We start from the raw sequence: 18,849 nt of genomic DNA, 5'->3' as shown, positions 1-18,849 counted from the left end.
AGACCTTCGGAAGAGCAGTCGGGTGCTCTTACCCACTGAGCCATCTCACCAGCCCAATAATTTTACTTTTTAACTTCCATGAAACCCTTCCTCAGGGCTGGGGCTGTAACAGTGGCAGAGTACTTGCCTAACATGTGCTAGGCTCTGAGTTCAACTCCCAATACCATGTAGTAAATAAATAAGCCATATAGTCTTAAAAAACAAAGAAAGAAAATAAACCCCTCCTCATTTTTTGTCTTTTCCCTTCCTCCTCCTTCCTCCATCCTTCTACTTCTCCTTCCAGCTCTCTACTTGCCCCGCCCCTTCCTGTTCTCCTCTCTCCTCTCCCTCCTCCTTCTCCTTCCCGTTTTCTTTTTCTTTTTTGTTTGTTTTTTGTTTATTGTTTTTTTTCTCCTTCCCATTCTCTTGACTGTCCTGCCCTGCTTTCCCCACACACGAATGTCACCTACAGTCCCTAGTTCCCATTGAGCTCTAGTTGGTCGCTGCTCTGATCCACTTCCTAAGCACGCCATCAGAGCCAAGCATTCTCTGCTCTCCCTGGGGACCTTTGTTGATTTACGTCACTTTCTGGAACATCTCATCGACTGCAGTGTAACTCGCAGCTCAGAAGCCTAGGAACGCACGGAAGCATCAGAGTACATGTGCTGGGGACTGACCCGCCACAGCGCTGTCCAGTAGGAGTGCAGCCATACGCACCCAGTAGCCACCCTGGGAGATGAAGCTAAGCAAGTGAAGGGGTTTTCTTTGCTTCTTTCACATATGTTTTACTGAACCCAAAAAAGTCCAAAAATACTACTTGGACACATCAGTACAAACGTGATTTGGTTTGTATGTTCCTTTTATTAAGAGTTATCCATCCAGAGTTTGGAGGATGAAATACAGGATTTTTTTTTTTTTTTCTTTTTAGACATGGTCTCAGGTAGCCTGGAGTTAGTCTCTTTCTAAATGTAACTGAGGTTGAATTTGAACTCTTCCTTCCCTGGCTTCCTCTGTAGTGCCGGGATTACAGGCATGTGTCACGAAGTCAAAGCAGACTTGTCTCTCCTAGTGAAAACCATCTATCGACTCTCCATCTCTCCCATCTGGAAAAAGTTGACATTCATCTCATTTGCTGTATCATTTTGCTATTTATCTCCTTATCTCCAAATACCACATTTGTAAAGCTAATTTAGGTTTTTTTTTTTTAATTTATTTATGTAATAATTTTATGTGAGTTCATGGTCACTCTTCTCAGACACACCAGAAAAGGGCATCAGATCCCATTACAGATGGTTGTGAGCCACCATGTGGTTGCTGGGAATTGAACTTAGGACCCCTGGAAGAGCAGTCAGTGCTCTTAACCACTGAGCCATCTCTCTAACCCCAAATCTAGATTATTTTAATTATTTTTTTCCCATGGAGTTAAAGTTGTGAACTGTCATGTGGGTGCTAGGAATTGGATCCAGGTCCTCTAAAAGAGCAATCAGAGCTGGGCGTGGTGGCACACACCTTAAATCCCAGCCCTTGGGAGGCAGAAGCAGGTGGATTTCTGAGTTCAAGGCCAGCCTGGTTTACAAAGTGAGTTCCAGGACAGCCAGAGCTACACAGAGAAACCCTGTCTGGGGGTGGGGGGTGGGGAAGAGCAGCCAGTGCTCTTAACCACTGAGCCACCACTCCAGCCTCTGCTAACCTTGTTTTGTTTTGTTTTTTTAATTCTTTAACCTTTATTTTCTGTGCATTGGTGTTTTGCCTACATGTATGTCTATGTGAGAGTGTCAGACCTTGGGAGTTACAGGAAGCTGTGAGCTGCCATGTGGGTGCTGGGATTTGAACTCGGGTCCTCTGGAAGAACAGTCAGTACTTCCAACCCCAACCCTTTTTTTTTTTTTTTTTTTTTGGTTTTTTGAGACAGGGTTTCTCTGTGTAGCCCTGGCTGTCCTGGAACTCACTTTGTAGACCAGGCTGGCCTCGAACTCAGAAATCCACCTGCCTCTGCTTCCTGAGTGCTGGGATTAAAGGCGTGCGCCACCATGCCCGGCTCAACCTTGGTTTTTAATTTCACCATTTTACACCCCCTTCTCACAATGGAATATTCACTCTCATACTTAAATCATAACTGTGATTCTAACTCACTCCTTGTTTGTGTTAGGACCAGGGAACACAGCGGCTGCAAAGAGTAGAAAGTGAGTGCTTCCCCCACCTGTGGTTCTCTGGTTCTTGTTTTTCTTGGAGTTGATGCAGTTGTCTGTTGGGGTGGAGCCAGGTTCTCACGTGTTAGCTTCTTGCCAGTGCCCCCGCTAAGCGTGTTACTATTTTCTAAGAACTTTTGCTTCTTTGGTCTCAGACTTGGTTTTGTTGTTGGTTTTGCTTTGTTTTGTTTTTAGGTGGGGGCCTCACTGCTGTAGGCCTGGCAGGGCTGGAACTTTGATTGTAAAGCAGGCTGGCCTTGACCTTTCAGTGTCCCCACTGAGCCTCCACAGGCTGGGGTTGCAGCAGTGCTCTACCGCAACCTGGCACTTTTGGTCTCAAAATTTTTTAGTGTTCTATAAATTGCATAGTAGGGTCTTTTATAGAATCCTGCTTATGTTTAATGTTGCAATATCTTATCTTCTTCCTCCAATGTTAGTGATAATAATACTTCACCTGTTTATCTTCCTCTCCCTGTTTATTCTTGTATTTTTATTGATATCAATATTTATTATGAAAAAAATATTTATTATGCACATTTGAGAGTGGAGGTGAAGGGAATTGGTGCCAATGAGCACATGAGCAGGGCTACTGACCACAGGCTCTACCCGGAGCTCATCTGGACTTTGTTACACGCACACACATACACGCATACACACACACACACACACACACACACACACACTGAGGCATGCGAATGTGCACTCCTACACACATGCACACATGTGCACACATGTACACAAACTCTCTGGCACACACAGGCACACGCATACGTACTCACACATGCACACACGTGCATACACACACACACATGCACACATACTAATATGGAAAGGAATAAAGAAGGAAATAGTTGATCAGGACTGATAAATCCCCAACAATACGAAACAGAAAAGGCTTTGATGTGCCCATTCCTCCTTCTGCCCTCACCAAATATCTGTTGGTGGTCTTGTACTAGGCAGCGGGCTGAACCCTGCCTTAGCGGTGAGCAAATGCAAGTCGTCTCTCGGGTGTCCAGACCAGCACTCTCCATATGTAGGAGACAGCCATATTCGGTAGAGCTGCGGGTTCCTGCAGTGGGTGGAAAGTATTAGACTCGTGTGGTTCAAGACATCCCTTGAAATGTGGTCGTCGTCATTTCTTTGTTGTTGAGGCAGGGGATTAACGGTGTGCGCCAATGTACACACATCACCTGTAGCTATGCAGGCCATAACTTGTATCTAGTTGATCTAACTCGTATCAGGTTGACAAAACAAAAAACAAAACCAGGAGAGTCCTTCATGGAACTAAAGTCCTGTGGAGGGAGACGGAATACAAGCTGGGTAAGATGTCAGGGTGTGTGCAGGTGACGCGTGCTTACAATATAAAAAGGTCAAGTTTGGGGAGCCCGTGGAGAGGCCTTCCGTGTTAAATGAGGGCTCCAGATTTTTCTTCTAAGCAAACACTTGGAGGAAGTGAGAGGCTGAGTTGGGCTGCTGTCTGGAAGAATTTCCACAGAGGGAACAGCCAGTACAAAGATGTGAAGGCCAGCGTGGCTGGAACAGGGTGGCTGGTCTCCTATGGCACAGGACCTCTAAGCAACAGCTGACTGATGGCATAGGGAAGCTGGACAAGAGGGAGCTGAGGAGAGACAGGCACTGCTTAGAATGTTGAGCCCCTTCTGCCCCCAGGCGAGGAACAGACACTCAGGAAAGCAAGGGTAAAGGCAGGGAAGCCTTAGTTTTCAATCTACACTCTATATACTCTCTATATACACTCTATATACACCCTATATACACTCTATATACGCTCTATATACTCTCTATATATGCTCTATATACACTCTATATACGCTCTATATATGCTCTATATACTCTCTATATACACTCTATATACGCTCTATATATGCTCTATATACTCTCTATATACACTCTATATACTCTCTATATACACTCTATATACACTCTGTATATACTCTCTATATACTCTCTATATACACTCTATATACTCTCTATATATGCTCTATATACATTCTGTATATACTCTATATACACTCTATATCTAGCAAAAGCTGTAAGAAATTACTGCAGGGGGGGTGTCTATTTGTTTATTCTATTTTAGACAGGGATGCTGTGTGACAAGATTTTCCCTTGTGGTGACACATCTACTCACCACAGATAGGCAGCCAATGGCAAACCAAAGTACAGACACCACCCAAGTCCAACTTGGTGACCCAATGAGCTTCACCCAATGGTGCCTCACGGGAGTATGACAGAGAAGTTGCTTACAAGGGCAGATGTGATTCAAAGACAGCTGTGTCCCCAAGGCCCACTGCAGCCCAGGAAATGCTAGGACCCTGGAGCACACTGCATAGCCTGCGGGCAGCCCCACAGGCTGAAGAGTGTCCTTCCAGGGGCCTTGGCTGGTCCAAACCTCTCTTGGCAGCTCAGCATGTGGTTCTTCCATGCAGCTGGTTTCCTCTCCCAGTCTTCCTGGCAGCTCAGCTTCCTTCTTCCTGAGAGGGACGCTCAGCTCTTATTGCTTACTCTGACAGGCAGGTGCCTAACTATCTAGTCAGTTTCTGGGACTTCCTGAAGCTAATTTGTTTGCCTTCCTGCTGAAGGAGTTTCCCTGCAGAACGGAATGTTCCAGTCTTTGAGAATTTTGTTGTACAGCATTCTACCCCTCCATACCCGCCACCCCCACCCCTTCTTACATTCTTTTTGCCCCCCTCATCCACAATGGTCCCTGAGCCTTAGGGGGGGGTGACTAGAGATGTCCACCTGTGGCTAAGAATTAGCCCACTGTGGCATAGATGTGGACACTTGTTCTTAAGAGCATCGCCAATGGTTATGAGTTGAGTAAGCACACATGTTTAGATAGCAGTTTGACAGGCACATCACATCCATTCAGTAAAACCATATTCATTGTTTCTCCATTGGAAACTTGTCCTCCCCAGCCACAGCTTTTTGTCCTGGCTTACAGTGCCAGATGTGAACTCCCTCTTGCAGAGCAGGCCTTACACTCCAGTTGTATTACCTGATGGCTGTGCCACTATTGCACAAGCAGGCACATCCAGCACTCAGGGACCATAGGCAAACAGGAACGCTGGTGATAGTTCTCCACCATCAGCCTACATGGGCCCCTCTGGCCATGATCTTACTGTCTACTCCTGCGTACAACCAACAGCATTAGCAATCTGTAGCTTTTATGGTCTGTGGGGCCTCAGGGGCTTTCCTGGACAACAACTCACAGAAGGCACTGGGGTTTTCATTCAGTAACTTTATGACCTATAGGGGTGTCCTTTCCCAGCTGTGTAAGGGTGCCTTTGGATTTAAACTCTCTAGCTATTGTTTTAACAACCCATTTTTCCTTTAAATTAACCAAGTCCTTAGAAGGCCTATAAGGTAGGTGGAAGTACCATTGTAGTTGGTTGTCTCTCCAATGGCTTTCCAAATCTGCCAAACACTCAGAGGTTAGCTCTCTCTCTCTCTCTCTCTCTCTCTCTCTCTCTCTCTCTCTCTCTCTCTCTCTGTGTGTGTGTGTGTGTGTGTGTGTGTATTTATTATGTTTTTATATATTCATATATAATATATACATACATACATACATACATACATACATACATACATACATACATACATACATACATATCTTTCCCAGAGGATAGGCAGGGCAAGGAACATCTTGGATTACCATCCCATATCCCACAACAAATAGTGAGTTACAAAGATGACCTTAGTGACACTCTCAGAAAGTCTGTGGTCATCTGACCTCAGAAATATCAGGTGACACTTCACAACCAGGAAGATACTAATGTCAAACACGAGCAGGGTCTAAGACACCACAGAAGGATTCCATCTGTTTGCATCATCTGCTCTTCTACAGATCAGATAGGAGGAGCTAAATTAATTAGCTCCTCCGCTCCTCAGTCATTTGTTCTGAACCATTACATTTACATATCCTGGAGCTTTCCACAGAGCCTCCCGACATTTCTCCACACCTGATAAACTCAGTGGGCCTGGCTCAGATTTCCTCAGAGCCAAAGGCGAATGTGTCCCCCACTGCACCTGCCGCCCGCCTCCCTGGGTCACAATGGCCACAGGTTGGACCCCCATTCATCATGCCTGGCTGTTGGGGGATGCTCTGGCTGGGAAAACCATCTCCACCCCAAGCACAACGTTTCACTGGAGGAGATGTACCCTCCTTAGCCTGGAGGTACAGTTCCCCAGCCCTGAGACAGGCTTGGTCGGCTTCATCCGTATTGTTCTGTATTCTGGGAGCTGCTCCAAGGGCTTTAAAGCCCCCCAGCAGCTCCTTAGACACAAGTTGGTTTTCTCTCGACTTTCCCCCTTAAGAACTCCACAGTCTGGCCACATTTGTCTTGGAGCAACCCAGGCGGACCTCTTTCCTCTGCTTGACCATGTCTCGTCTCCTAGGCTACACTCTTACTTAAGGACACACTCCTTGTGTGCTCATCTGAGTCCCTGGGGCCGGACAAAACCTGCCCTAGTTTTTACAGGGCTCGCCCTACCAAAGCTGCTAAGGCTCCACACCAACTCTGAGGTCCTGGCTGGATCAACCTTTGCCTTAACTCCTCTGTAAACACAGTTCTACCTGGTCAAGTGAACTGGGGTTCAAGCACAGCTTTCCTTAGTCCTAATTCCCCTCAATAGCATCTTTCCCTCTGCTGTGGTCCTCCAGCCCGATATTTATGGGACTTCAGATGGTGATAACCAAGTGTCCCCAGTGGCTTTCCTATGCCAGGCCATCAGGGACTCTCAGGCTATTCAGCCTTTGCCTTGGGGAGGATGGGAAGGTGCATGATTCAGTTTTTCTGCCTCCACAGGAGCCAGACTGACCCCACTGACTGCCATGTCTGTCCAACAGCCTCCCAAGCCAGGCTGTACCTGGCTCTTTCATGGTTTAAGTCTTCCCTAACTTCAGCAGTTCAAGTGCTAGCTAGCATTTCCTGCTCACCCTGGTGTCTCATGCTGGGCCGCGGTTAAGCTCCATCACAGATTTCCCCTCTTTTCCTATTAAAGGTTGGACCCTCAGGGTACCTTGCACTGCTTTTACGTGTTCTCCCCTTCCCCACTCTCTGGGTTTCCTCCTGGATTCCAAGTGCTTGGATACCAGGAAGGGCTTTTGAGCACGGACCTAACTTGTTCTCTTTTCTTCCTGGCCCCCAAGCCCTAGGCAGCGGCAAGCCAGCATCTCCACCTCACCCTCTCCTTTATCTAATTCACTCGCCAAATCAGGGTTAGCCACATCTTCCTCTCTGCTGCAATTGCTCCTTTGCAACAATAAATTCCTGCTCGGCACCATCTTGGCCTCAGGTGCATTTCTAACTCCAGGACATAGCCAGGCAACTTCTGCAGCTGCTTGCCAATAGCAGTGTCAACCCCTGTGTGCTAATCATGAAAACTGCAAAATTTCCTCTACCCCTTTAACAGTTTTTAGGGCATCTCCATGGTCACATGGTTGGACCCCACTTATCAAGCAGGCATGGCACCACGTCCCACACAGATGAAGACTCCATCCTGGGACTCTTCCTACAGAGCCTTCCAATACTGACAGCTCAGCCTTAGTAGCATGTCTCACTACAAGAACCACACAACCAAGCCGGGCGTGGTGGCACACGCCTTTAATCCCAGCACTCAGGAGGCAGAGACAGGCGGATTTCTGAGTTCAAGGCCAGCCTGGTCTACAAAGTGAGTTCCAGGACAGCCAGGGCTATACAGAGAAACCCTGTCTCGAAAGACCATAAATAAATAAATAAATAAATAAATAAATAAATAAATAAATAAATAAACAAACCACACAACCACTGTCATAGCACAAAGGCACACACCACACAGGAAGGGACAACTCCACTGGAATTCCCTCCGCGGGTGCTGCTCCCTCAGGCCACTCAACCTCAGTTGCATGCCTGGCTACTCACACCCAGGACCATGTACTCACACTCACACTTCCCCAGCTCATCTTTGTTTCTGCCCTATTCTTGTTCCTGGGGAGACATAACTACTCGCCCCATGAGATCCCATGACAGACAAAGTATGGATACCACCGAAGTCCAACTTAGTGAACCAATGAGCCTTTACTGGGGTACAGGAGTATAGGTGAGGGATTACAGGAGCAGAAGGACAGCTGCATCACCAAAGCCCACCCCAGCAAAGGTGATATCTCACAAAGCTAAGAACATGGAGCCCACTGCACTGCCTGCAGGCAGCTCATCCAGTTGGAGAGTGTCCTTCCCATGTGCCTCAGTTGTTCTAAACCTCTTCCAGACAGCTCAGCTGGTCTGTTTCTTCCAGGCAGCTGGTCTGGTCTCAAGAGTCTTTCTTGCAGCTTGGCTCCTCTGAGAGGGACTCTCAGATTTTATTGATTAATCTGGGAGAGAAGGGCCTAGTGAAAGTGAAATCTAGTCAGTTTCAGGGACTTCCTGAAACTGTCAGGTTGTTTGCTTTCTGCTTAGCTTCCACATAGAATGGACTATTTCAGCCTCAGAGAAAACTGTTACACAAAAGTATCCTCAGGCAGCTTGGGCTTACCTCAGACTCACTGCCAATCCTCCTGTCTCACCTTTCCAAGTGATAACAGAAGTGAAGCACCTGACTAAAATAGGAATTTATTTTTGCAATGCTATGGACTGGCTTTGCACATCAGTGGGGGTGCTTTACTGTTCTATTGCTCTGAAGAGACACCATAACCATGGCAACTCTTAAAAAAGAAAGCATTTAATTGGGGGAAGGGAGGGGGCTGCTTACAGTTTTAGAGAGTTAAACCATGGTAATCATGACAGGAAGCACATGGGTACACCACCAGAGCAGTAGCTGAGCTCTTAGGTCCTGATCCACAGGCAGTAAGGAGGGAGAGAGGGGGGCAGTGGGGCTGGCCTGGGCTTTTGAAGTCTGAGAACCCACCCCCACTTGACTTAAGTGCTCTACCACTGAGTTGTGATCCCAGCCCCTCACAGGGCAATTCTAGGCAGACCCCCTACCTACTGAGCTATATCTCCAGCCCAAGGTTGAATTTAAATAAGGACTTGGGGGTGGGGAGAGGCTACAGACAGAAGCTGAAGGAGGGGAGCAGGCAATAGGTCACAGAACTGAGCAAATAGTTAAAATGAGTACTGGGGTGCGTGGGGAGCTGGCCTGCTGTTAGAGCATCCGTTCTTGCACAAGGCCCAGGTTCTGTCGCCAGCACCCACACAGTGGCTTAGAACCACCGGTAATGCCGGCTCCAGGAGATCCTGTAGAGGAGATTCTCGACAGCAACTGCATGTATGTGCTTACAAACATGCAGGCAATACACTCATACACATATAATAATAATAATAATAATAATAATAATAATAATAACAATTATTATTATTATTATTATTATTATTATAAAAGATCTTTAAAAGCTAGGCTTGACACGCAGCTCAGTGGTGGAGAATTTTTTAGCTCCAGGCTCTTGGTTCCATTAGGCTGAAAAACTAGAAAGTCGGTGCCGTCTGATTCCACCTCCCGAGACTCCTCCACTCTTTCCATCTTGGAAGCTTTGCCTTGTAGCTCTCTCTGAAATGCTCCTCGAGTCCATCCCACGCATTCCTCTGAGAAGACACCAAGTTATTTCCACTTACATGTGGAGAGCAATTCACTTTTCTGCCCTCAAGGGCATTTTCCTAAACAAAGAGAAACCTAGAGAGAGATTACAGTTTACCTACAAGGCAGAAGAGCCTACAGGCAGGGGAAGCGGAGAATTCCACGCCTGTGGAGATGGGATCCCTCTGCCAGTGAAGCAGTGATGGAAGTCGAGTCTTTATCTTGCCTTCTCACAGTCTCTTCTATTCAGAAGCATTTTAGTTTTAAACAGAATCAAGACAATAACATCTAAAACTCTTCTCTTCTCGTCACACTGGCCACATTTCAAGGACTGTGTGTGGACAGCGGTTACCATGCCCATGTGCAGGCTCCATCGTGCCATGGCCAACGCTAGACAAGGGGAAACCCCTCCCTCTTGGAAGTTATCTGGGGACTGCAAGAAACTTGACCAGAATTTCATCCCAGTATCGATGCCATTGAAAGAAGAAGCATGGAGGGCAAACCTGAGGGTGATGACCTGTCATCTCCGATACTCAAGAGGCTGAGGCAGGAGGATGTTAAGTTTAAGGCCAATGTCAGCAGTCTTGGGGAAGGACCAACTCCTGCAGGTTGTTCCCCAATCTCCGTGTACATGCCACGCCTGCCCACCCATATAAATATATACAATTTAAATAAATTAATTTTGGATGCAGCTCAGTAGATTGCTTAGCTATCATATATAGGCCCTGTATTCAATTCCTAGTAACACAAAAATAAAGTAGGGGGGGGGGCTGGAGAGATGGCTCAGAGGTTAAGAGCACTGACTGCTCTTCTGAAGGTCCTGAGTTCAAATCCCAGAAACCACATGGTGGCTCACAACCATCGGTAATGATATCTGGTGCCCTCTTCTGGAGTGTCTGAAGACAGCTACAGTGTACTTATGTGTAATAATAAATTTTTTTTGTTGTTTTTCAAGACAGGGTTTCTTTGTGTAGCTCTGGCTGTCCTGGAACTCACTTTGTAGACCAGGCTGGCCTCGAACTCAGAAATCCACCTGCCTCTGCCTCCCAAGTGCTGGGATTAAAGGCGTGCACCACCACACCCGGCATAAATATTTTAAAAAATAAATAAAATAAAGTGGGTTAGAGAGATACATAGTTTTTATTCATCTGATGTAACTGTTGTCTCCTCTGCTAACCAAGGCCTAGTCCTGGAAGCTTCTAACCTCTGTACTTCTAATCTAGGCCTAGAATGTTTCCAGCTTCTGAGACTTACTGTGAATAAGCTCACCCTTTCTGGTTCTTTCTGAGCTCTGGCTGGCTGATTCATCTCAGCTGTTGTGGCTCAAACTCCTCTCCAGGCTGCCTGCTTCAATCCGGCTTCTCTCAGTTTTCTCTTGAATTGCTCTGTGTGGCCTCAAACTAACTCCAGCAATATATTCTGGTCTTCTGGCTCCTTCTCACTCTCTGGTTCATTCTGTCATCACCTGTGTCTAACTTATTCTCTCTTCAGCCTGTCTCGGTGTGACTGACCCACTGACCCAGTAACTCTGCCTCTTCTTTTTCCTCTCCCACTCTGCTCTCTTAAGTAGCCTCCCTTTCCTGTTCTCGTGAGACTTGGGCAGATCCTATCCTGGCAAATCTTTCTCTGATTTGTCACTTTGTCTGCCACTCAATTAGACCTCCCTTTCAAACATGGGTGCTTCGTTCTACGAACTAACTTGACCTTCACTGTTTGGGACTTTCTAGCCAGAGGTATTAAAGGTGTGTGCTGAGGGCTGAGCCACACCACAACTAGAAACAGGTGTTTTCAGTAAATAACACAGGGGGTTTACAGTGTAATCAAATATCCTGCAACAGAGAGATGTCTCAACAGTTCCAAGTGTGTACTTCGAGGATCTGAGTTCAGTTCCTAATCCTCCTCCTGGTCTCCCCAGGCACCTGCATGAACATGCAATATACCCCTCATATATGCAAGTAATTAAAAATAACATCCTTTTTTTAAAAAAAAAGATTTATTTATTTGTTATATGTAAGTACACTGTAGCTGTCTTCAGACACTCCAGAAGAGGGCATCAGATCTCATTACGGATGGTTGTGAGCCACCATGTGGTTGCTGGGATTTGAACTCATGACCTTCAGAAGAGCAGTCGGCACTCTTAACCGCTGAGCCATCTCTCCAGCCCCAATAAAATCCTTTTTAAAAAAACTAAAATAAAATAATTAAAACATGGAGTTACCATATAACTGGGATTCCAAGGCCGGTTTTATTAATACACTTCTCTGTCAGATACAAATATCATATACTGCACAATGTTATACCTGTCTACTGATGTGGACGATTCATTCATAGAACTTATTCTGTAAAAAATATCACTGTGTGTGCCATGGCCGGGCTGGGAATGAGAACGAGCGGGTGCCAGTTCCCTGGGGCTGGCGGTCTCCAGAAGCTGAGGTTGGGGGGAAGGTCGGTAGTGCTCCCCACCCTTGGGGATGACTTGACTTCCCGATCTCCCATCTGGAAAGAAAGACAGACACAAAGGTTTCAGTACTACTGAGGGTTAAATGAATCAGCGTCTGACAGAATGGTAATCAGCGCAATACAGCTCAGATGTAAGTACTGACTCTGTCATTCCCTGCTAAGTGCCACGCCTTTCTACTTCGAAACCATGGGCTATCGAGAGGGTGCCTAGCACTCCAGAGAGGTCTCAGGGCCTGGCTCAGTCACAGAGTGGTGGCCTAGCATACACAGGGGATGGGTTCCACCTCCAGCATCACTACTAATACAATGAAAGGCCTTTTAAAAATGTTTTAATGTATGTGTCTATGTGAGTGTGTCACATGGGTGCAAGTAACTGCAGAAGCCAGAGACTATAGGTGACTGTGAACGCTCATGTTACCAAGTGCTCTGCCACTGAGCTACATCCTCAGTCCCTAGGACCTTTTAAAAGGGAGTTTGCCATTAAAAACAAAACCCACTGGGCGGTGGTGGCACAGACCTTTAATCCCAGCACTTGGGAGGCAGAGACAGGTGGATCGCTGTAAATTCGAGGCCAGAGTGGTTTACAGAGTGAGTTCCAGGACAGCGAGACTACAGAGAGGACCAAACCAAACCAGTATCTTCTTTGGAGAGATACAATGAGGATTGAGAGCCTGTCCCCTCGACAGTTACAATGTCATTTCTGCAGCAGCACTTTCCCACCAGGCACTATCACTTCTGCAAAGGCTTGGGCTTGGTGGCATTTAGAATAATGCTTGTTTTCCCAATGTTGGAAAGAGGCACGGGGAGTATCTGCTCGGGCGATCCTGGGCAGTTGCAGGTTCCGGGTGAAAGGTGTCCCTGGAGGGCTGTGAGGTCCTCTAAATGAGCCTGACCCTGTCTTTCATGCCCCTGTCTTCAGGAAACTGGACGCCTTCATCTATGACGCAGCAGTGCTCAACTACATGGCCCGCAAGGATGAGGGCTGCAAGCTGGTCACCATCGGCTCTGGCAAGGTCTTCGCCACCACTGGTTATGGCATCGCCCTACACAAGGGCTCCCGCTGGAAGAGGCCCATCGACCTGGCGCTGCTGCAATTCCTGGGGGACGGTGCGGATGGGCGGGGCATAAAGTCCTACTCTGGATAGGGGAGGGCTGGCCCTCGGTTCCGGGAGGAGGGTCTTCAAGAATGGAAGGGTCTAGGGCCTGGATTCTGTATCAGAGGAGAGTGTGCTCCTAATAGATGACTCTGCTCTCATGCTCAGATGAGATTGAAATGCTGGAGCGGCTGTGGCTTTCAGGGATCTGCCACAATGACAAAATCGAGGTGATGAGCAGCAAGCTGGATATCGACAACATGGCAGGTGTCTTCTACATGCTCCTCGTGGCCATGGGTCTCTCCTTGCTGGTCTTCGCCTGGGAACACCTTGTGTACTGGCGCCTGCGGCACTGCCTGGGGCCCACCCACCGCATGGATTTCCTACTGGCCTTCTCCAGGGTAGGAAAGGGACCGGACCGAGGAGGCAGGGGAGGCTCCTGCAGAGAAGAGGAGTGGGAAAGTGAGAAAGAGGCGTCAGACATAACTAATGGGGGTCGCAGGCAGGGCCCAGTGCATAGGGAAGAGGTAGTGGGTGCAGACAACCCGCTGACCCCTCACCGTCTCTCACAGGGTATGTACAGCTGCTGCAGTGCTGAAGCTGCTCCGCCACCGGCCAAACCCCCGCCACCGCCGCAGCCGCTGCCCAGTCCGGCGTATCCCGCCGCTCGCCCACCCCCTGGCCCTGCACCCTTCGTGCCCCGAGAGCGCGCAGCCGCCGACCGCTGGCGCCGGGCCAAGGGCACAGGGCCCCCGGGGGGCGCAGCGCTAGCCGACGGCTTCCACCGATACTACGGCCCCATCGAGCCGCAGGGGCTGGGTCTCGGCGAGGCGCGCGCCGCACCGAGAGGCGCAGCCGGACGCCCACTGTCCCCACCCACCACACAGCCCCCGCAGAAGCCACCACCTTCCTACTTCGCCATCGTGCGCGAGCAAGAGCCGGCCGAGCCCCCCGCCGGCGCCTTCCCGGGCTTCCCATCTCCGCCCGCTCCGCCCGCCGCCGCAGCTGCCGCCGTCGGGCCGCCACTGTGCCGCCTGGCTTTTGAGGATGAGAGCCCGCCCGCGCCCTCTCGCTGGCCGCGTTCTGACCCGGAAAGCCAGCCGCTGTTGGGTGGGGGCGCGGGCGGCCCGAGCGCGGGGGCCCCGGCCGCACCACCGCCGCGCCGCACCGCGCCACCACCGTGCGCCTACCTGGACCTCGAGCCTTCGCCTTCGGACTCCGAGGACTCGGAGAGCCTGGGCGGAGCGTCGCTCGGTGGCCTGGAGCCCTGGTGGTTTGCCGACTTCCCCTACCCGTATGCTGAGCGCCTCGGGCCGCCGCCCGGCCGCTACTGGTCGGTTGACAAGCTCGGGGGCTGGCGCGCTGGTAGCTGGGACTACCTGCCTCCGCGCGGCGGCCCCGCGTGGCACTGCCGCCACTGCGCCAGCCTGGAGCTGCTACCGCCACCACGCCATCTCAGCTGCTCGCACGACGGCCTAGACGGTGGCTGGTGGGCACCTCCGCCTCCACCCTGGGCCGCGGGGCCACCACCCCGGCGCCGGGCGCGCTGTGGTTGTCCACGATCGCACCCGCACCGCCCCCGGGCCTCGCACCGTGCGCCCGCCGCCGCGCCGCACCACCACCGACACAGGCGCGCGGCTGGCGGCTGGGACCTCCCGCCGCCCGCGCCCACCTCGCGTTCGCTCGAGGACCTGAGCTCCTGCCCACGGGCGGCCCCCACGCGCAGGCTCACCGGGCCCTCCCGCCACGCGCGCCGCTGCCCTCACGCTGCGCATTGGGGGCCGCCCCTGCCCACCGCATCTCACCGGAGACACCGGGGCGGGGACCTGGGCACACGCAGGGGCTCTGCGCACTTCTCCAGCCTGGAGTCCGAGGTATGACGCGGCTCCGGGCCCACCCCCACCCCCGCCGCCCCCTCGGTCAGCGCAGGCCACGACCCGAGGGGACGCGCTAAGTGGACAAAACCCTCATGGGTTGGGAAAGATAGAAACGGACCTGGCCGGACCTCGCCTGGAGCAGCGTCCTGCGCCCCACCCCCTTGCCTTGGGGGAACTATGAGCCAGAGGGGACTCGGTCGCCCAAATCTCACCCATCCTGAGATCAAGGGGGCGGGGTTCTTGGAGCCCACCGACTCTTTTTTTTTTAAACCCGAAAAGGGCTTTTTAATGTCACCTGATTGGCGGGAGGTGTGGGGGGGTCACGCCGCGCCCCACCCCTACGCTCCGGGCCATGGCCCTCACATCACTGTGCAGCTCCCTAGCCCCAGACACACCTCTCGGGGAGCCTGTTTTTAACCTTTCATTCATCAGGACTCAAAACTGTGAGACGCGTATGCCAAACTGTGACTCCAGACCTTGGCCCCGCCACACAGAAACCCCTGACCCCAGACTGTGACTTCCAACACCTAAAATGATCATCTGACCCCAGACTGTGTCCCGACCAGACTGTGACCCTTCATGTCAGACCTCGATGACCCCTCCTTTTAGATCCTTGTTGGCTCTGACCTATGACCTCTCCTCCACGAAAGTCCTACCTTCACCTGTCTCCCCCCCCACTTCCCTACCACCCCAAATGCCACCAATCACATCTTCAAGTCCAGCCCTTATTTGTGACCCTTCAGTGATGATCCAGCAGACACTCCACCCCCAGGGCTCCTTCCCCAGATTTCAGCAGGGTCTGAGGCTGGGCTGAGAGGAGGGTCTGGGAGCCCACTTGACCTTTCCTCCCCTCTCCCACTCCTACACTGCAGTGTTTGGAATAAAACCATGTTTTTACACCTCCTCAGTCCAAGCCTGAGTTCTGTGTCTGTCTCTTAGGTCCCTTCAACTTCTCTGGAGAAAGATGGAAAGTGAGAACTAAGTCCTTAGGGAAGACGAAGTCAGACAACAGAAACTGGGCTGGTGGTGTAGTGGAGGCAGGGTGTTGTAATATTCCTAACACCCCGAGTTCAGTCCCCAGTCCTAGAAAACAGGAGATTGGGGGAAGCACAGTCAACCCCAGGAAGCGGCAAGAGTCCGGGGAGAGGGGTGGAGCGGTGACAGGGCAGAGACAACACCCCAAGAGCAGCGGTACAGATGAGGATGCACAAATGAGGACCAAATCTACAGACCTATTCCTTGCTACTGGCAAGAATGATTTGATTGGTTATTTTATGCAAATGGAGAGTGGCCAACCCACGCCTTGAATGCCCTTAATCTCACCAGTGAGGGTTCGTTTCCAATATTTCATTACTCCAATTAACCAAAACTCGGGAGTACATGGGTGGATAAAGAGCTGGCTCAGCTGTAGCAGCAGCCTCAAGAGAGACTTTCTGATTAAGTGCCTGCTGACCAGAGCTGCCCTGGGAATGCCTGGTTGGGAAATGGACTGCCCCTGGAGGATAGATCCAATCCACTAACTTATACATAATGTCCAGCCTGTCTACCCCAAAGCATTTTGAAATAATTTAAAGCCATCATAACAAGGAGAGGAGAAAAAAATCGGCCTTAAAGGTCCTCGGGGAACAGAAGCCCCGTCTCCTTGCCAGTAAGTGCTCGTTTACATACATGAATAATTAACTAAATGGAAAGACAACCCTGGGAATGAAAGGTGGAAGATGGAGAGGGCTCTGAAGCCGAGGACTTCTGTAGAACTACAACTCCCAGAAGGTCTTGCCACTGCTGCGCGGAAGAATTCCCTAAGGTCACGCGAAAGACAAAATTGCTCCTAATATAAGTTTTCTCACTGAGCCAGGACGCGGTTACTTGGGGCGGCCATCTCTCTGCGCATTACCTTCTTCTTGCTGGTTCACAGGTTTCCAAGGTAACAGTACAGTGGGACGGGCCTTAGACGGTGGGAGGTGAAACCCGGAAGTGACGCTCTTACTTCGCGTCCGGGGCAAGAAGGTTCGAAGATGGCGGCGCGCAAGGGCCGGAGGCGCACGTGTGAAACGGGGGAACCCATGGAGGCTGAAACCTGCGACCCAGGATCCGAGGGCCCATCCCAGGTCTACCTGCCAGGCAGAGGGCCGCCACTGGGCGAGGGAGAGGAGCTGGTAATGGATGAAGAGGCCTACGTGCTGTACCATCGTGCGCAAACTGGTAGGCAGAGGGGCCTGACTCTTGGGTCCAGGGAAATGAAAGGCCTGTCTTGGGGTCTGGGGGACGAAGGGTCTGGAGTCTGAGGGTTGTGACCCTGCAGACTGCCGGCTGCGGTCTAATCTCTCCGTCCATCCCTAGGCGCCCCTTGTCTCAGCTTTGACATCGTCCGAGATCACTTGGGCGACAACCGGACAGAGCTCCCTCTCAGCCTTTACCTGTGTGCGGGAACCCAGGCGGAGAGCGCCCAGAGCAATAGGTGAGGCCCAGGTCCTTTGCCAGACACCCTCAAGGCCCCACGCATTGGGGCTCTCTGCTAATGCCAGACCTGAAAGTCTGGGTCCCCAGGGCCCCTCCTCCCTCAGCATCCCGGCACTCGGTTCCTAGCTCGTCTCTGCTTCCCCAGACTGATGATGCTTCGAATGCACAATCTCCATGGCACCAGGCCGCCACCCTCAGAGGGCAGTGATGACGATGAGGAAGACGAAGAGGATGAGGAGGAGCGGAAACCTCAGCTGGAACTGGCCATGGTTCCTCACTACGGTGGCATCAACCGAGTTCGGGTACAGCCTTCCCAGGGGCTTGTTTAAGCATTCTCTGCAGCACACCCTTCCCCCTGTATCCAAATGTCTCTCAGCACCTCCTCCAGCCCCCCTCATTTTCAGACATTTTCACTATGTGAGCTGATAAACAGATAATAAAGGCTGAAACAGCTCCTGATTGTGGTGTGAAACGCAAGAGTTTTACTTAGCTGTCGCTTAGGAACTGAGGCAGGATAGAATGAGTTCAAAGGCAGCTTAGTGGTAGAGTGCTCACCTCAAGTGTGTGAGGCCCCAGGTTCGATAAATATAGCACTTTATGATCGGGTAGATGAGCAAAAAAAAGGAGACGGTGTACAAGGAACATGTAGAGCAAAAGCCGGCCCGCAGCTGGACCTGTATCTGTTACATTATCCCAGAAGATTTAGCCTGTAGATAGAAAGCTCTGGACCCATGAACATACTCATGGGGAAGGGAACAAGAGAAAGCTTGTGAGTGTGCTGAGTGGTGGTGTAAGGGTGTTCCTAGAGTAGAGTTGCTTTTGTAAATGGTGAGTTCGAGGAAGACTGGGTAAGTCGGTGTTCTTGGACTAGAGACCCGCAGCAAGTGTCAGGGCTGGGGTGTGTGTGGAAACAGATTTGCAGAGAAGAAAAATGAAGGTGCCAAGACCCTGGGGTGCACCCGGCACACGTGGTTCAGAGTCTCGGGAAACTAGGGAAACGGTGGCGCAAAATAGACAAAGGGGGGACCGTGACAGATGTGCAGGGTGAGCACCTGGAAGACTGGTTGCTTTGCCCTTGTGGGCTAATGTAAGACTTGGTTTCTACTTCAGGAGAAATTAGGAATAAGCGGAGGATGTAAAGTAGAGGAATGGTTGGTCTGCGGAGGATGTAAAGTAGAGGAATGGTTGGTCTGCGGAGGATGTAAAGTAGAGGAATGGTTG

General features: G+C 50.6%; 2 protein-coding genes and 1 long non-coding RNA gene across 3 annotated transcripts in view; 2 read left to right on the top strand and 1 right to left on the bottom strand.

Annotated features, from left to right (window-relative positions):
• Grin2d (glutamate ionotropic receptor NMDA type subunit 2D) overlaps positions 1-16,075 on the top strand; it is a 37,925-nt gene extending 21,850 nt beyond the window's left edge. The window contains 5 exon segments of the mRNA XM_029547321.1: positions 13,117-13,304; positions 13,460-13,692; positions 13,864-14,990; positions 15,073-15,179; positions 15,182-16,075. Of these exon segments, the coding sequence (XP_029403181.1) occupies positions 13,117-13,304; positions 13,460-13,692; positions 13,864-14,990; positions 15,073-15,179; positions 15,182-15,585 (2,059 nt within the window). The 3' untranslated portion in view covers positions 15,586-16,075.
• On the bottom strand, positions 12,007-14,554 carry LOC115065607. The gene is made up of 3 exons (XR_003845373.1): positions 14,482-14,554; positions 12,715-13,730; positions 12,007-12,233 (listed from the first exon to the last, which is right to left on the bottom strand). It is a non-coding gene; the product is annotated as an uncharacterized LOC115065607 (long non-coding RNA).
• Positions 16,076-17,134: 1,059 nt separating the features above from the next.
• Grwd1 (glutamate rich WD repeat containing 1) overlaps positions 17,135-18,849 on the top strand; it is a 6,348-nt gene continuing 4,633 nt past the window's right edge. Inside the window, exons 1-3 of the mRNA XM_029544849.1 lie at positions 17,135-17,370; positions 17,509-17,626; positions 17,774-17,930. Coding sequence (XP_029400709.1) covers positions 17,184-17,370; positions 17,509-17,626; positions 17,774-17,930 — 462 coding nt within the window. The 5' untranslated portion in view covers positions 17,135-17,183. The remainder of the gene's footprint in view (positions 17,371-17,508; positions 17,627-17,773; positions 17,931-18,849) is intronic.

Source organism: Mus pahari, chromosome 1 (genome assembly GCF_900095145.1).
Source record: "Mus pahari chromosome 1, PAHARI_EIJ_v1.1, whole genome shotgun sequence".
Classification (NCBI taxonomy): Eukaryota; Metazoa; Chordata; class Mammalia; order Rodentia; family Muridae; genus Mus; species Mus pahari.
The sequence above is the reverse complement of the archived record's forward strand: the minus strand, read 5'-3'. Positions and strand labels throughout refer to the sequence as shown.